Source organism: Vidua chalybeata, chromosome 3, assembly GCF_026979565.1.
Source record: "Vidua chalybeata isolate OUT-0048 chromosome 3, bVidCha1 merged haplotype, whole genome shotgun sequence".
Classification (NCBI taxonomy): domain Eukaryota; kingdom Metazoa; phylum Chordata; class Aves; order Passeriformes; family Viduidae; genus Vidua; species Vidua chalybeata.
Genome location: NC_071532.1, coordinates 93,351,598 through 93,368,899, shown reverse-complemented (window position 1 = coordinate 93,368,899; position 17,302 = coordinate 93,351,598). Strand labels below are relative to the sequence as shown.

At 38.8% G+C, this 17,302-nt stretch overlaps 1 protein-coding gene across 4 annotated transcripts in view; it reads left to right on the top strand.

Moving 5' to 3' along the window:
* DLGAP2 (DLG associated protein 2) overlaps positions 1 to 17,302 on the top strand; it is a 449,026-nt gene that overhangs the window by 64,115 nt on the left and 367,609 nt on the right. For 3 of the 4 annotated variants that reach the window (XM_053938076.1, XM_053938074.1, XM_053938075.1), the window contains exon 1: positions 15,887 to 15,908. Coding sequence is in view for 1 of the 4 variants with exons in the window: in XM_053938073.1 (XP_053794048.1) it covers positions 15,854 to 15,908 (55 nt within the window). In the remaining 3 variants the exon portion in view is untranslated. Of the gene's footprint in view, positions 1 to 15,853; positions 15,909 to 17,302 lie in introns of those variants that run through there. The other variant, XM_053938073.1, reaches the window with a different exon arrangement.

The window sequence follows — 17,302 nt, the reverse complement described above, 5'->3', positions numbered from 1 at the left end:
CAAACTGGAAAAAGTTTGTCCTAGTCAAAGAACTATTTAAATTTGTACAGCCTCACTACCCCTTGCAAGCCTTATAAGACCCCCAAAATGTAGAGAGATAAAGCAAAGTGTTAATTGTTAATAATTTCTTTATAGGGGAGTACTAAGTGTGTTGTCCAGGGATGTAGTTAGTAGCACAGATCCAAATACTCCTCTGATTATTTTCAGTTCTTCCCCACTCCAGTCCTCTAAAACTGGGGACATTTTTCTATGAAAGCAATTCTGCTTTGTACAAAATACTTAAATGGGTATTACCAAAGACGCAGGAACTTCTCTCCTTTTTTTTATTTTTTAATTTTTTTTTTCTTTCAAGACCTCTGACAGCTAAATTTTAGAGCTCTTTGTGGTCTGAGTAACATTAGTAAATTTTTCTAACTGTGCAAAATGAAGAAAATCTTCATCAGAGAAGATGAATGTTATCTCACAATAACTGCTCCTGGCAGCCATTTAGAAGATAAGATTCTCCCATCTCCATTTGTCAGATACTTGATTTGCAGCTCAATCTCCAGTACTGTAGATAAGCTGTGCCTCTATTGCCTGTCTCTCAAGAGGTGAGACAGCACTGTCATCTCCAGTGCTCAGTGTTAAGATTATCCCCAAGAGTGTATCAGGCATTTTATGACAGCCAGCTTAGTAACACTCCTGGGGATTCCCCAAGCTCCCCTCACTCCTCCCACTGCACTGGAGGAGCATCAACTGCAGAGAAATACACATTTGTTTGTGTTTTACCTCCGTCTTCCCACCCTAACAGGCATCAAAAATACCCTTTCTCTGTGTGCAGCTTTGGATCACCTAGTGGTATGTACACACTAAACTGATCAAAGATTAGAGCAATGCATTGAAGCAGCATAGTTTGAACAGTACGGTATCATCAACTCACAGATTAAAACTGCCCTACCACTCTTCCAGTTTTGAAATCTCAAAAACTGACTGCACAAATGATGATCTCCCTCCTTAAAAATCACCACCAGAAGCATAACTGTTTAACTGGTACTGAAAAAATTATAACCTGCTTACTGAGACCTATCCTTGTTTTATCCCACCTTCAGCAAAATCTCTCCAGACCACTGGGGCTTGCAATAAACTATCGCATTGTTCAACATTGAATGAAATGTAGGTAATATTTCTGTCTTAAAGAGAAAGCTATTATTTCCATAAGAAAGCCTGCTCACTGAGGAAGGAGATGTGGGTAGTCACTTTGGGTTCTGAAATCTATATCCCCCTGTGCTATCAAACATTGCCAAGGGCATGAATGAGGCACAGGCATCCTTCTCTGTTTGTTCTCTTTGCATGAAAGAATTGTATACCCTAAATCTATGAAGTAAGTATTCCTAAAAATAATTCATCCTTCTCTGGTTTTCTGCTGTCACTTGCAGATGTCCATCAGGAGTGAAATGTCTCAGTTCTGCCTATGCATGAGTTCTGTAGTGTGCTGCTGCTTTAGTTTGTGTGTTGGGCCAAAAGGTGACTAATGGACTTGACTTTCATATCACAACAAAGCAGCTGCTGGGAAAATTATGCCTGGTAATTTTCAGGGCAACTTTTGCCTGGGCAGGGAAAATGGCTAGGTGAAATATCAGACATCTGATTCATCTCAGTGGGTCTCCCACCAATGATAAAGTGCTAGTTACATCTAGAGTCTCAACTTCTCCAAAGTGACAAACGTATAAAAACCTTGTTTGACATGCAATACTAAATAATATTTGCAGACTCTGGTCCTTACACAGTGGAGACTTTTTTCCCCCCATTTATATAGGTGATGTCTATTTTTAGCTATTAATAAATTTGGAATTTGATTTATCAAGTGGTTTCTAAAATCCAAACTACTAATAAATTATAAACCGTTAAGTAACTTCCTGGATAGTTGAAGTAATGACTCACAACTTCTGGTAAGAGCAGAAGGAAAGCAGGAAAGATCTGTGATACCAGCACCATAAATGCTGGTATAAGTAAACAGCTAGGATGTTTCCTTTCTTATTTTTGTTGTGGTAACTTTTATACTTAAAACATCCTCTTTTACCTTGTTCATAATTTTTGAACTGTATGTCTTTGTATCTATGTAACTCCTACACATTCTACACAGTAGAATAAAGCAGGCCATTGTTGCCAAGTCCTAGCACAAAACCATAAACTTTAATTTTTAATGACAATTAGTTTCTTTGTAACAAAGATGCATGGAAGGACTATTACTCTATTTTACATGTTTAATGGATTTGTTTCTGCAGTTCAAGTATAGGCATCAAAATATTTAAAATCCATATGCTTCACACATAAATCTTAAGTACAATTCCAGAGCAGCAAGGAGAAATACCACCTGGTATTCCCCTGCTATTCTCCCAGACTAAAACCTGAGAGGGCTCAAGCCATGGCTGGCTTTGTTAATGGTGTGTGGGTGAGATGGAAGCAAGGAAACATCCCACATCTCTAACAAAATCTTTGAGGAGCCACATGCTGCCCTGTGAGGTACCAGGGGCATGGTGAAGGTTGGGGCCACCAGGCGTAACCCTATCCCTGATGGTGGGGCACCTCTACTTCTCCAGCTCTGGTTTTGGTGTGCTCACTGGAGACCATTCCTGAGAGAAAGAGTTTTTTTCCACCCTGTGGGTGTGCTGCAGGCTATTGCAGCCCAGCTCAGCTCTGCTTGGCAGGGATTCAGCCCTTTGGAAAGAGTAGGTAGGCATGTAGGATCCAAAATGTCCAATAAGGAGGACTATGACTTCTACTCAGGAGAAATAAAAGAGAAAACTGTCAGGGACAGTAGCAGTGGTATCTGCAGTGCATAGCATGTGTGTGTGTGCTGACAGTCTGTCAGATGAGTTACAAGTGTGGGGAGGTAGCCAGGACCTATCTGCTAAAGGGCTTAAAATTCCTCAGCCTGAAAATAATTGCTGTGATTTCCTTTAGCCTTGCTCTATACTTTTACCTGCACCTTTTTGGTGTGTAGCCTGAGGGTATGGCAGTGACAAGAGTAACACCAAGGTGTCCTTTTGCCAAAGGACTACCTCTGTCCTGCCACTGTAATACCATCCTCTTCAACTAGGAGACTTTGCAGTCTAGGCATTGCAAGGCCTGCCCATACATGCTTTGTATCTTAATAGACTAGTGCAGGGGGAAGAAAAGGAGCTGTTGCTTTGCTTTGTATTTCAGAGAGTGAAAATGAAGATGTTTGTTCTGTTCCAATATTTGTATAGCAAGCTCTAGAATTTGTATTTGTTCAAAATTCAATCAGATGCTGTAGTGAGTTGACCTTGTCTGGGTTCCAGATGCCTACTAAGTTGCTCTATCACTTCCTTTCCCAGTGGGACAGGGGAGAGAATAAGATGGAGAGCAACCAGTGGGTGAGATAAGCCAGTTTTATTACAGAGAAAGAAAGAAAGAAAGAAAGAAAGAAAGAAAGAAAGAAAGAAAGAAAGAAAGAAAGAAAGAAAGAAAGAAAGAAAGAAAGAAAGAAAGAAAGAAAGAAAGAAAGAAAGAAAGAAAGAAAGAAAGAACGAGAAAGAGAATGAGAAAGAAAGGAGAAAAAAAGAAAGAATGAGAAAGAAAGAATGAGAAAAAAAGAAAGAAAGAAAGAGACAGAGAGAAATAGAAACAAAGAAAGAAAAAGGAACAAAGAAAGAAAGAAAGAAAGAAAGAAAGAAAGAAAGAAAGAAAAAAGAGAGAGACAGAAAGAAATAGGAAAAAAGAAAGAAAAAGGAAGAAAGAAAGAAAGAAAGAAAGAAAGAAAGAAAGAAAGAAAGAAAGAAAGAAAGAAAGAAAGAAAGAAAGAAAGAAAGAAAGAAAGAAAGAAAGAAAGAAAGAAAAAAAAAAAAAAAAAAAAAAAGAAAGAAAGAAAAAAAGAAAAAAAAGAAAAGAAAGAAAGAAAGAAAGAAAGAGAAAGAAAGAACGAGAAAGAAAGAAAGAGAAAGAAAGAAAGAACAAGAAAGAAAGAAAGAGAAAGAAAGAATGAATGCGAAAGAAAGAAAGAATGAGAAAGAAAGAAAGAAAGAAAGAAAGAGAACGAGAAAGAAAGAATGACAAAGAATGAGAAAGAAAGAAAGAAAGAAAGAACAAGAAAGAGAAAGAACGAGAAAGAAAGAAAGAAAGGACGAGAAAGAAAGAACAAAAAAGAAAGAAAAAGATAGAATGAGAAAGAAAGAAAGAAAGAAAGAAAGAAAGAAAGAAAGAAAGAAAGAAGAAAGAAAGAAAGAAAGAAAGAAAGAAAGAAAGAAAGAAAGAAAGAAAGAAAGAAAGAAAGAAAGAAAGAAAGAAAGAAAGAAAGAAAGAAAGAAAGAAAGAAAGAAAGAAAGAAAGAAAGAAAGAAAGAAAGAAGAAAAAGAAAGAAAGAAAGAAAGAAAGAAAGAAAGAAAGAAAGAAAGAAAGAAAGAAAGAGTCTGCATGCACGTAAGCAAAGGGAAAAGTCAATCTCTACTTCCCATCAGCAGGTTATGTTTGGACACTTCCTGGGAAGCAGGACTTCAGCACACGTAATGGTTGCTCTGGGAGGCAAACTCTGTAGAAACACGAATGCCCTTCCTCCTCCCTCCCTTAGCTTTTATATCTGAGCTGATGCCATCTGGTATGGAATATCCCTTTGATAATTTGGGTCAGCTGGTCTGGCTGTGTCCCTTCCCAGGATCTTGCTCACTCCCATCGCGTTGATGAGGGAAGGGATGGCAGAGGGGCAGTGCTGCTCGGCAGTAGCCAAAACACTGGTGTGTCATCAACACCCATCCAGCTACCAATGCAAAGCACAGCACTGTGAGGGCTGTGAACTTCACCTCAGTTAGACCCAATACAGATGCTTAAAGATAAATCATAGCAGCTCAGTTAAGATTTCATAAGCAATTTCCTGGGCGAAATAATTCTCCACACCTTACTCGCCCACAAATTAAGCAATTATAGCCTGGGGTGACTAGTAACTTTTGAAGGAACACCTGTCTTTAGCTGCCTTCTTAAGCTGCTATGATTCTATATGGCTTTTGGGTTTTGCAGGTGGATGTAAATGTACTCACTATTCAAATTTAAGATTCATTAGTAAAAATAGAAATTGCATATGTCAAAACTATATTTGAAGGAGGATAGAGGAGCTGATGCATTTTAATTTTATATTTTACAGTGATATTAGACTGTATCGGTACATTAAATCTAATTTATTAGAACTGTGGAATAACTTAGGTTGGAAGTGACTTCTAGAGATCATCAAATCCAAGCCTCTTCTCAGTGCAGGCTACTTTCAAAGTTAGAGCAGGTTTCTCAGGGCTCTTTCATCTGAGTTTTGAAAATCTTCAAGGATGAAGATTCCACAGGAAAAAAATCTCTGGCATATATTTAGCCTTCTCTTCTCTTTCTCAGGATCCCCCTACCTCTTGCCCTGAGAAGGTGACCACTTTCCATGACAGAGAGAACTCACAGTCATCACCCTTGTACCCTTTGGTTGTATTCTATCCAGCCCCATGTATTTGCTATATCCAGTTAACTGAAGTGTTCCCCTCCTTGATCCTCCTGGATGTGCAGCTCAGGGGTGTAATGCAGGGGCTGGCTGAACCTCTGCAAGTGCTGTAGGACATGCAGGAGCTGGGGTCCAGGCAAGCAGCAAACTCCTGAGATAGCTGGTCTGGCCATCCCTTCTTCACCACAAGATGATGAAGCAGTGACCCTTGAAGGGGGAATAACACGCTCTGACTCCATGTTGTAGAAGGCTGAATAAATTGTTTTTATTAAGCTAAATTATATTACATTTATACTACACTAGAACTATATAATACTAAAAAGATACTAGAAGAAAAACCCGTGACTTTCTCTAGACAGTCGCGACACAGTTTTTACTCAACTGGTTAATTAATCAAAATACCTATCACCAGTGTCGGATTAACAACTCACTATTTGCTAAACAATTTTTATAACACATTCCATATGTGCTAAACAACAGGTGCAGCAAATAGAGATAAGAACTGTATTCTTCTTTCTCTGAGCTTTCTCACTGTGTCTCACAGCTTCCCAGGAAAAATTCTGGGAGAGAGAATCATGTCTCTCTCTGTTCAGAAAATGTGAATACCACAAGATGAAGCTTGGGTTCTTACCTCTGCAGAGTCCCTGTGGAATGTTGTGGCTGACTGTTGGACTATTAGTGATCTGCCACAGTTATTTCTGTGCCCATGATCCACATGATCCTATCATGCCAGAGACAGGATGTCTTCCATCCAGGCTATTGACATTAGGTAGGAGATGTCAGTGTTGCTCATGATGGTAAGAGATAGAAGAAATGTTCATAATTTCTATTTTACACCAAGACTTGTTTCTCGGGTACAGTCTCAGGGAAGTGAATTTGTTTATTTTGGTTGCTAAATGTATGCAATGACTGTATATCTGATCACAAAATCACAGGATCAAATAGGTTGGAAAAGACCTCTGAGATCACGGAATCCAACCCATGACCTAACACCACCTTGTCAACCAGACCATGGCACAGAGTGCCACATCCAGTCTTTTCTTAAACACCTCTAGGGACTCTGACTCCACCACCTCCCTGGCATTCCAATGCCAAATCACCCTTTCTGAGGAGAACTTCTTCCTAATTTCCAACCTAAACTTCCCTTGATGCAGCTTAAGTCTCTGTTGCCTGGGAAAAGAAACCAACAAGTTGACACTTGTTGCCTGGGAGAAGAGACCAACCCCCACCTGGCTGCAACCTCCTTTCAGGCACCTGTAGAGAGTGATAAGGTCTCCCCTGAACCTCCTCTTCTTCAGGCTAAACAACCCCAGTTCCCTGAGCCAATCCTCAGAGGACTTGTGTTCCAGGCTTTTCACCAGCCTAGCTGCCCTTCTCTGGACATGCTTCAGCACCTCAACATGCTTCCTAAATTGGGGGGCCCAGAAATGGACACAGGACTCAAGGTGTGGCCTCACCAGTGCAGACTACAGAGGAAGAATGGTCAGTCCTGCTGGCCATGCTATTCCTGATACAGGCCAGGATGCCATCAGCCCTCTTGGCCATGTGGGTATGCTGCTGGTTCATGGTCAGCCTGCTTAGATGATGAGATACTTAGGAGTGCTTCACCGGAAAGAAAGTTGAAAATGCAATTGCTATTGTCCTGAAGTTTATCCTCCTATTAATTTACTTTTGGAAAAAGAAATTAAGACATCAACTGAAAAGTCTTGGCCTCTTCCTCCCAGCAATGTTAGTCTGGGAAGGACCACATCATCATCTCTCAGATTCAGAGCACTTTGAGAGCATCATCATCGTTTCTCAGCTTCAGAGAACTTTGACATTCTTTGTTCCAGATTTTTGAAGGCATAATTTTGGACAATGGTGTAATGGTGCAATTATTTGAATAACAAAGTGGAGAGTTCCAAATGGACCTGCATTTACCATGCTGTGTTTAGTCTGAGGTGTCTTAAATAATTTGTGGAATCTCTTGTAAGTGCTGCCAATTACAGTAATTGGACTCAGAGGTCACAAGTATATGTATCACTGCAGCAAAGTCTTGTTCTGTCAGCCAAGAGCATAAATTTCTGACAAATGAAAGATTTAAAAGAGTTTTTTGCTCTTGCTGATGTATTGTTATCTAAGTGTCTAAATACTGAAAAGGAAGTTAGAAATAAATAGGGTTTGTGCCTGTTGCCAGCACCACTACTTGTTTTCCTACAATTAAGAAAGTATTAAATATGAAAAGACTGTCTTAAGGTATTATTTTGAATCACTTCAGAGCTAATTCCAGTCTACATAGGTTTTTTTTTTCCCTCAGGCTTGGCTAGTTACTCTATTTAGTCTGTATATTATATTCTTATGAAAGCAATGTGGATTATACTTCAGATGATAACTTCTAAAAGATAAATGTTTATAAGTATGTATTAATTGCAAGGCGATAACAATTAGTTCATTCTAATGCAGATTCATGCTAACATTACTCTGAAAAGCGTCATAATGGTTATCATGGTTTCTTTCCTGGGTCATCAAAAAATTATCAAGCCTGTGTTTCAGCTTAACTTGTCATGGTAACTGGATAGAAGGAGTAATGAAGCCAATGGCAGTGCTATGTTATCTGGGGTCATTGTAGCACTATACCCTGTCTTCTGGAGTTATTTTCTCTTAGTTTTGATTGAAATATAAAAAATAGATAATGCAGTCAATGATTTTCTCATTACTTAAATGTCTATCACCTTTTGTTGAAAACTCTGCTAAGGAAATGTTCTTTCTGTTGTTGCTGTCAGTACTTCCTTTAATCATGGAGAGGGTTGTAGAGAAGTTGCATTTTTTGGGATGTAATACAATCTGAAAGAACATGTATTAGTATGGATATTGTAATATTTTCAGAATATTTTTGAAGTTCATCCTCTTTAACATTTCCTTTTATTTGAAAGGAAAAGGACACAATATACTTATTTAAGTGTGATAAGGCGTGCTATGATAAATATGTTGATACAATGCCAAAGTGTTTGATATATGGCAAATATGATATATTTATTTTCATTGTAACTTTACCTTTCCACAAAATCATCATGTTTTATTTATGTTCTTGATAACTAATTGGGAATGGTGGCAAACGCAGAGGATGATAAAGGAAAATACTTTTACTAAAACCCCACAAAGCAAATAAATCATTATCAAGTTCTGTTTGGACATTAAATTAGCTTTTGGAAAAAGGAATTAAAACATCCATGTATATGTGAAATTGGATATTCGATGTTCATCAGTGTATATGACAAATTGGATATTGGACAATAGCAATTTAGTAAAATCTTGAGGAAATATAATTGGACAAGTCTGGGCTACCTCATCAGAATACAATGAAATGAACTGACAAGATAGGCTTCTCACTCACACCGCCGTGGGTGGGAGACGTTTTGGCACAGGCTGCCTTGGCAGCAGGGCACGTCTCATCAGGAGCTAAGAGGAAAGGTTGTTTCCTTGGGAGGGCAGAAGAATTGACAGCTCACAGGCAATGATTGAAAGGTCTTGCAAAAATCTCTATTACTTCTGGCAGTACCAGACAGAGAAAAAAAACAAAACAAAACAAATCAAGTCTTAATATGTTCTACTTGGGCCAGCTTTGCTGTTGCAAGTGGGATCTGTGTTGCTCTGACAGGGAACACGTGGTTTTGGAGGAAGGCTTGGGAAGGCAGGTGCCACTGGTCCTGATGCTCTCTTCTGCCAGAGCTAGATATTTCAAGGACTGATTTTAGGAGTTACTTGGAACCGCTGCTGATGCTGGTGTAGGCTGTATCAATATCAGCTTCAATTGAGACATAGAAGAGGCACACTAGTAATGAAGTTATCTTTTGAGTTCTTACAGGAATGGAAATGATAACTGGTATTTGTTGATGCACTCCCTAGATACCCCTTAAAAAGCTTAAGCAAATATAATTATGCTTGTGGGAGTGCTATGAAGTTCAGACTTGGCTTTGGTAGGTTGAACCAACTGCATATTGTTAGAAATCTGAAGTCAAGCAGCCTTGATACAGCACTTCACCACCTGGTTGCATAGAATCATCATAGAGTTATAGAAAACTTGGGTTAAAAGGGATCTTAAAGATCATCTAGTTCCAGCTCCTATGTCATAGGCAGGAACACCTTCCACTAGAGTAGATTGGTGGTCAAAATCCCATCCAACCTGACCTTGCATATTTTCAGGGAAAAGGCATCCACAACTTCTCTGGGCAGCCTGTTCCAGTGCCTTATTGCCCTCTGAGGAAAGAATTTCTTCCTACTATCTAATCTAAATGTCTCCACTTTTAGTTTAATACAATTTCCCCTTATCCTGCATGAGCCTGTCTGCTCTGAAAGAATTATGGTTATGCTGTAATGATAAGCCTTTGATTTATGGTGGTTTGTAGCACCCAACAGCTTGTGAACAGGAAACCTTGCCTACATGTAACACCCTGTCTTAAGTCAGATAACTTTACAGACCTGACAGATAAGTGGCTGGTGTGAGCAACCAAATCCCAAACGCTTCTTTTCTGCTGAAGAAGCACCAGTGAATAACTTCCAGAGAGTTTCCTTCTCCTTCAACAGTGCTAATGGGACAAAGACATCCAAAATCCTCAGGTATGAAGCCAAAAATAGATGGAAACAATAACAGAAATTAAAACAAAAATATAATATACCTCTTTAATTACAGAAGGCAGCAAAAGATATTCAGAGAAGCATGAGCACAGAATTTCCAGTGGTTTAAGATATATTACAAACATTATTCCAAAACCTCTCTGTAGTAGCTGACAAAGATTTTTTTTCCTAAAACAAAAGCTCTGAAACAAATATAAGGAAAACCAAATACAGAGATAGAATGGATATGATTCTTAGAATGAAAACAGACAAAGTTAATTCCATGAGGCTTGTGTAGATGGTAGGAAGGCAGCAGTGCTTAGCACAGAGCAGTGCAGGTTGCACCTGGCTCTTGGCAGCCACGGGACGGAGGTTCGCTGGCTCGCTGTCCCGCTTGTGGCCGCAGGGCAGACACGCGCGTGGCCTCTCCCGAGTCTCTGCCGAGACTGTCGCGGGTGGCGGTGATCGCTGCGGCGTGGGTAGCACTGCAGAGGCACAGGGCACGAGGAAACTGAGGCAGAGGAATAAGGGAGGGACACTTGTCTGAATCTCTAAACGTTTAATGTCGAAGTCGGGGCAGAGCAAGTGATAAATCTGAACCTGAACAGACTACTTTTATAGGATAGAGGGAACACGGGGAAGATACAGCCTTTGACCAAGAGGAAGGCATTAGGGGAGGGGTGCAGGGTAAGGGTTCCCCATATATAGGCTTCTATAGCCAACATGGGGAGGGAGCAAACCTTACAATCCAATTCTGCTTTGAGGAAGGGATGAAAGACAGGGAACACTCCAGAACCAAAGGAGTGTGCTGTCTTTGACAGACAGGGGTGAGACAAGGGAGCAAGGGAGGTATACAGGTGGATTGACATGTGGATTGACATACATTTTGGTGGGGAAAACTGTGGTAAAAAACTCAGGACTGAACCATTAGGGAATCCAAATGGGGTACAGAGACTGAACCATTACAAACTTATAACAAGGAATATCGAAACACACAGAAGAACAAACTGTAAAATACCAGACTACCACAGCAGGTAGCAAGGTCTAGGAGGTGTCTCTCTTTTACAAAAAAGTGACACAAGGTTTGAAAGACAAAAAGACAGGAACTCAGTGGATCACACCCGAGTATCTAACTTGAATTTTCTCCAGTACCATACTGCTTCCATAGAAGATGCAGGGCACACTTGGTGGCTGACTCTGCCCATGGACCATTTCTTTGCAACCATCAGTGTAGGAGTAAATCTCAAATTCTGGAATCTCATTTCTCTGAAATTTTATAAATTGATGTGGATGTTCCCAGTATATTTTTGACACATTTTCTTTTTTAATGTTACCCTATTCTTGCAATCAAAATGCTTCACATGCTTATTGTAATAGTTTTGTGGGGAGGGAGGTCTGGAGCATAGGGGGCTCTCCCAGAGGCAGTCCTTGGAAGTGGTTGCCATTGTCCTTGACCGCAAGGGCCCCAAACAGGACCTGTGTGGCTGGCATGCCTAAAAGGGTATGTTCTGAATTTCTAGTCTTTGGGTTCACTGGATTTCTAGGATGTAAAAAACAGAAAAATATTGTTCCATCTTGGACCTGAAATTCAAATTGAGCTTCTTTCCTTCTGGCAAGTTACAAATCACAGCATAAATCCTTGTTAAGGTCTGCCTTAAATTTCACTTATCAAGCACTCAGATTTCTGAGTTGGGTGTTCTGCAAATTTGGACCTGTGAAACATTAATTTTCAGTTGACTCAATTTTTAGCAGAAGAAAAATGTAAATGGAGAAAGAAAAATAGTATCTAACTCATTTTTCTATGGCTATTTTAGCAGTCCAGTTATAAGTGGAATAGAAAGCAAAACATTTTATCATTCAATACCAAAGAGAGGCCTGATCATCTTTGTGCAGCAGATCCTTTTAAGTGAGTAGCTATCCATTTCACAGAGGTCTTTTTGCACATGAGAATTATTTTGCTTCACATTTCTGCTTGTCTGTAAAGTGGGGATTTTTTAGTGGGTTTGAAGTTAATACTTTCCAAACTTCAATTGTTTTTTTTAGGAATAATTCTAGTTCTTGTTATATCACTCTAAAGAAAAAAAAAAGTTGTGTACTGAATACTCAAAGGACTTATCTGTCTTATTTTAAAGAAATTGAAGGAAAGTTTCCAAGCAAACTTATAAAAAGATGATCTTTATTAAACTTAAACCAGCTCTGTTGCTACCCTGTGCTGCTCTGAGGAGCTTTCTGAATACCTATATTATGTGTAGCTACAGGTTAAAATTTGAACATTGATTATGACAGCTATATATACATCTCTAAGCACAGCAACCTATAATGAAAACAAATGTAAATACACCCAAATCAGTATCCAACCACAACAATTGGTATTTTTCACTGAATTTGAGGTTGCTTTCATCTTGGCATCATAAGCAAAGACTATGTTCCTGCTACGTGTGACTGTCTAGCTGTATACAATTGACCAAAGTTAATTTGCCTACTGCTATGGAAGCACCTTGATGTGAAGGACATACCACCTGCCGTATTATTTATTCTGTTTCTGCATCTATGAGTCCATTTTTAATTTAGTATTGCAATGCCTTAACTCCCAGCTGAGAGCTTATAAAACAACTGAAGGTTAAATCATCAGTTAATATCATTGAAACCTGTTTCTCTTTTGCCTCCCCCTCCTCCCCCCCCAGCTCCAGTTGCTCACATATTTTGATTTCTACTGCAGAAACCAATCCAAGTCTGCTTTGGGTAAAGATTCTCCCTCAAATTGCCTGTGTGGGTAAATTTCAAACAACCAAAAGGAAAAAAAAAATCTAAGGATCTTCTGTAAAATTAGAGAAAAATCTCTGAGACTGATAAGGTATTTTAGGCATTTTAAGCAATAAACTGGATATTACAGCATGCAAATGAATGAAAGGAAAGCAGCAGGGGAAAGGAGAGGCTTGTAGAGGGAAAGGTGACAGTTTTGCTGAGGAATTCTCCTGTCAGTTTCCCTAGGGAGGAGAGAAACAAAGTGGGGAGAAAGTGGGAGGAGAGCAGTGTGAAAAGGCTCTTGGATACCATGGAGATGGGTACAGTGTAAAAAACTGTATACTATAGATAAGTAAGTGGGAGGTTGATATCAAACTCCTACCAGCCAGAAACTGGCTTTGTGCAGGGTAAACATGTTAAAGGGCTGGGGAGCAGGAAGCATTGCTTAAGACTTTGCCATACTGTTTGCCTGCTTAGCACTTAAAGAGAGTGAAGGAAAGGGACAAATAAATGTTTTTTGTGGGCTTTTTTTTTTTTTTTTTTCACATCTGTTCTTTTATCTATATCTATTTTCTAGATAAACTATTTTCTAGATTTTTTTTTATTTCCCCATTGAAGTTGTCTTACAATTTCAGACCTGCTTTTTTTGTCTCTACTTTTAATTTCAGTCTTAATTTGATTAATTGGGAGTTCATAATAAATTCATAATGCTTCTTCATCATTCATGAATGTGGGGAAGAAAATGTAACAGATTCTTGAGGAACTAAATGTTACTTTATGTCTGAGTAAGACAGTATGTTTTTGAAATTCAGTCTTTGTGTTACACTGCTTTGAAAGACTGTCTCAGCTCATTTTAGGATTTCTTTGTTCTCTGCTTCTAATTTTTATGCTTTCGATGCCTGTAAGACTGCTGTTATTTCTATCCATGGCTGTAAGGAAAATTCTATAGTTTGTACATATGACATTGTGCTTCCAAGAACTACCAGGTTGTTTTTAAATTCTAAAATGTAAGAAACACTGTAGAATGGCGAGTGTGGTTTTCAGAAAATTGTTATTTGTGCCATTGATTCTTCCCAAAATACAAGCTGCCTGCTGCCTATGAAGCGGGGTAAAGCAAGCTGATTTTTTTACCTTTTATCCACAAGCTTAGGTTTAGAATAATGCCAAAACAAATGAATTACTTTTGTAAAAGCTTACATTTAAATGCTGTGACTTCTGTGAAATTCAGAAGATTTGGATGGGGAGACCATTCTCATCCCTGTCAGTTGTACCCATTGTTTTTATTCAGGGAGGCTTTCTGGCCAGACTTGTGAAGCAATAATGGCAATGGGAGCAGTGTTTTGCAGTGGCCCTGCCTCTGCATGTGTGCATTCAGGAGGAAGCATGGTGCAGCAAGGTTCTTAAGACTTTATATTGTTTTGCTGGAGGACACACAAGCTGAGCTGTTGCTCCTCCTGGGCATTCTGAAATCGAGCATTGGAAAAGTCCCGCAGGGAGGAATGGGGATGCGCGGCCCTGCCGCAGGGCTGTGCATGGCTGGGTCTGAGCACGCTCATCCCTGGCTGCTAATCTTGGCCAAATAGCAAGAGCAATCTCTGGGAAAAATTGAAATGTCTGTATTCCCTGAAATATTTTACTTCCTGGATTTTCAGAACTTAATGCCAGCTGTAGTGGTGCTTGGGATCTTCTTAGAGGTTGGAAGCCCAGGATTTCCTGACAGTGGTGGTGCTGACCTGCTTTCTTTAGAAACTACCTGTTTGTTTGTTTGTTTGTTTTTGTGGTTTTTTTTTTTTTTTTTTTTACATTTCAGACTTTAAAGGGTGCATGTTGATCTTCAAGGGTAAATTTGAAGAAGTTGTCTTAGAGCATGATTTTTAATTGGCTTTCTCTCAGAAAAAAGCAAAAGAAAAGCCATTAAACTTTAAACTACAGTTTTACTGATGCTCATATCATTGTCCAGGGTGCAAATTCTAGATTTTAAAGCCAGATTAAAATTAAGTATTGGATGTTTTAAGTACAGGTTGCTGCTAGTAGGAGTACCAAAGCTGATTACACCAAAATTGGTGAATTTAATATGTAAATCTGTGAAGAAGGATGAGGTCCTGCCTATGGGAAAGGGCCAGTGGTGTGTGGTAGCAATGGACAACTTTTCTAGTAAAAGGCTGTGAGAAAATCAGAGAAAATATTTAGAAATAATTTTTATCTTACTGCACCTGTTGTTGTAAACGTGTGGAATGTATTATGGAGATATGTTTACCAAAGGGTGGTTTCTTAATTAGCCAATGGTGATGGTGTTTTAATTAAAGGACCAGTCAGGTCTACCTGTAGTGAACTAGGGTGTAAAAAGCGATGGGTTTCTTAAAAAAGTGAATTAGGCTTCTGTGAACCCCTTGACAGTCTGTGTTGCTTATTACCAGGTCCTGACCCATTGTGCTGACAGTGGTGGTGCTCAGCTTCTGCAGCATTTCTCACTGGCTGCTAGAAGCATTGCACCATGGTGGATATGGTGAACTATAAAATGTAGATCTTCTCTGTCCCCATTCCCTTGAGTTTCCTACACGAGCTTCTGGAGCTTTATGCTGTCCACTGGAGCTGGCTGTGTGGAGAGCAAAAATGCTGTGCTTTGAAATTTGGACCTGAGTGATTTACAACAAGTTGGATGCCACAACTCCAGGGCCACATGTGTGAAATCAGGGACAGCAGCATCACTGACTGATAACATACTGTCTTTCTAAGTTGAGCATGTTTGATTATGGTCTTAGGTTCTTTGAATCAACTTTTGATATTGTAATCAATGGGAGAATGTGAAACTAACTTTACAGGCAGGTAGTAAGCAGATAATTTTGCAAGATTCTTCTCTGTTTGCAGCTCCTGATGAACAGGATTCACCTTTACATCACATGATAGTTAATTTGGATTCAGTTGGAGAGCACAAACCTTCATCAGCAGATCAAGCAAATGCATCATTCCAGGAATCTCTGGCTTTTCTTCATATGATGTTAAAATATATATATATATTAGTTAACAGCTGTTTCTTTATTGCCGTAGGTTCTGCCGGGCATACTGCAGAAGCATTGCTGTATTTTACCTGACAGGAACACAGGTAAACTTTTTTCTTAATGAGTCAATGTTGTAATATGATTAGAGGAAACAAACACAAATTGGATTATATAGAGAGGTCTTGTTTGCTATTTATAGTCATTGAAATTATCTTACAGGGAGGGTTAACTTGTATATGTTGTTTAAATTACCTGCTTTCATGTGAAGATTTTATGTATTTTGTTAACATTCTGGAGGTGGCACCATTGTAGATGTTGCTCTCAGGTCTCACTTAAAAAGTTATTTGTATGAACATCTGAAGCATTTATATGTTTTTAATTATAAAGTTATTACTTTGTCAAGAAAAAGGGGTTTAATACTGGAGTCTGCAGTCTGGTCCTGTTGATTCACAAAAGTACTAAGCGTTAAGTTGCATGTAGCTCTGACTGCAGAAAAATGCTTGCCATATGCTTATTTTCCAGAGTAGAGGAGTAGACTAAATGAGTAATCAGAAGAGGTATCACTAATAATACCTTACTGTTGTGCAGAAGAAACTTAGAGTAATATGTTTGTGAAAGAACAAATAAATTGATGAGAATTATATTGGATGAGAAGAAAGCCATGATTTAATTTTACATTCTTTTATGACAGGAAAAAACAATTTCTTTTAAAATAAGTTTTAAAATCCTTTAAAAAGTACTATAAATTGAGTGAAAGTGACTGCATATGCAACTCTGGATATGATTTGACAGACTAATTTTAGAGAAGTAGGAAGAAAAATACAGCTTTTTTTTCTGTATCTTCTTAATAGAATATACATGATTGCTGGCATCTCTTAAATCTGCATACCCCTTTCCCCAGTAGGTACCGTTAAAATAAACCAGTTTGCTCCTTGGCTTGCTATTATCTGTATTTCAGGCACAGTTTGTACTAAAGGTGATTACAGAGAGAACTTGACAACTCTGCTGAACTGTATTGGGATTTGTGGTTACCCAGCAATGTTCAAATGAAATTTAAAATCTGATTTCCATTTTAGACTGTGAATGTGATAGAAGTACTCTAATAAGATAGTTCATAACACACCCATTCCAGCACAAATTGGGAAGTTTATAATTAGCGAACAAATTGCAGACAGACTTTGGCCTTCATAACATTTTCAAGAGCTCCTGAAAATTGGGCTTGGTGCAATGACCTCAGCCCAGTCTGTGTGCTCCTTTGCTGATATCCTGTACCAATTATTGTTTTCTTTTTATTTGTAATATAGGAACTTGATCCAGATTCCATTGATAACCAAACTCTTCTTAACTTATATAAAGTGTATCATGTAGATATCAAAGTCAGAGTTACATGAAGTGATGGTCTGGAGCTGGGTACTAAGACTGACCATTTATTTGGAGAGGTACAATATGTCTTTACAACCAATATCAAGAAATCATTTATCTAAAATCTCAGTCACCT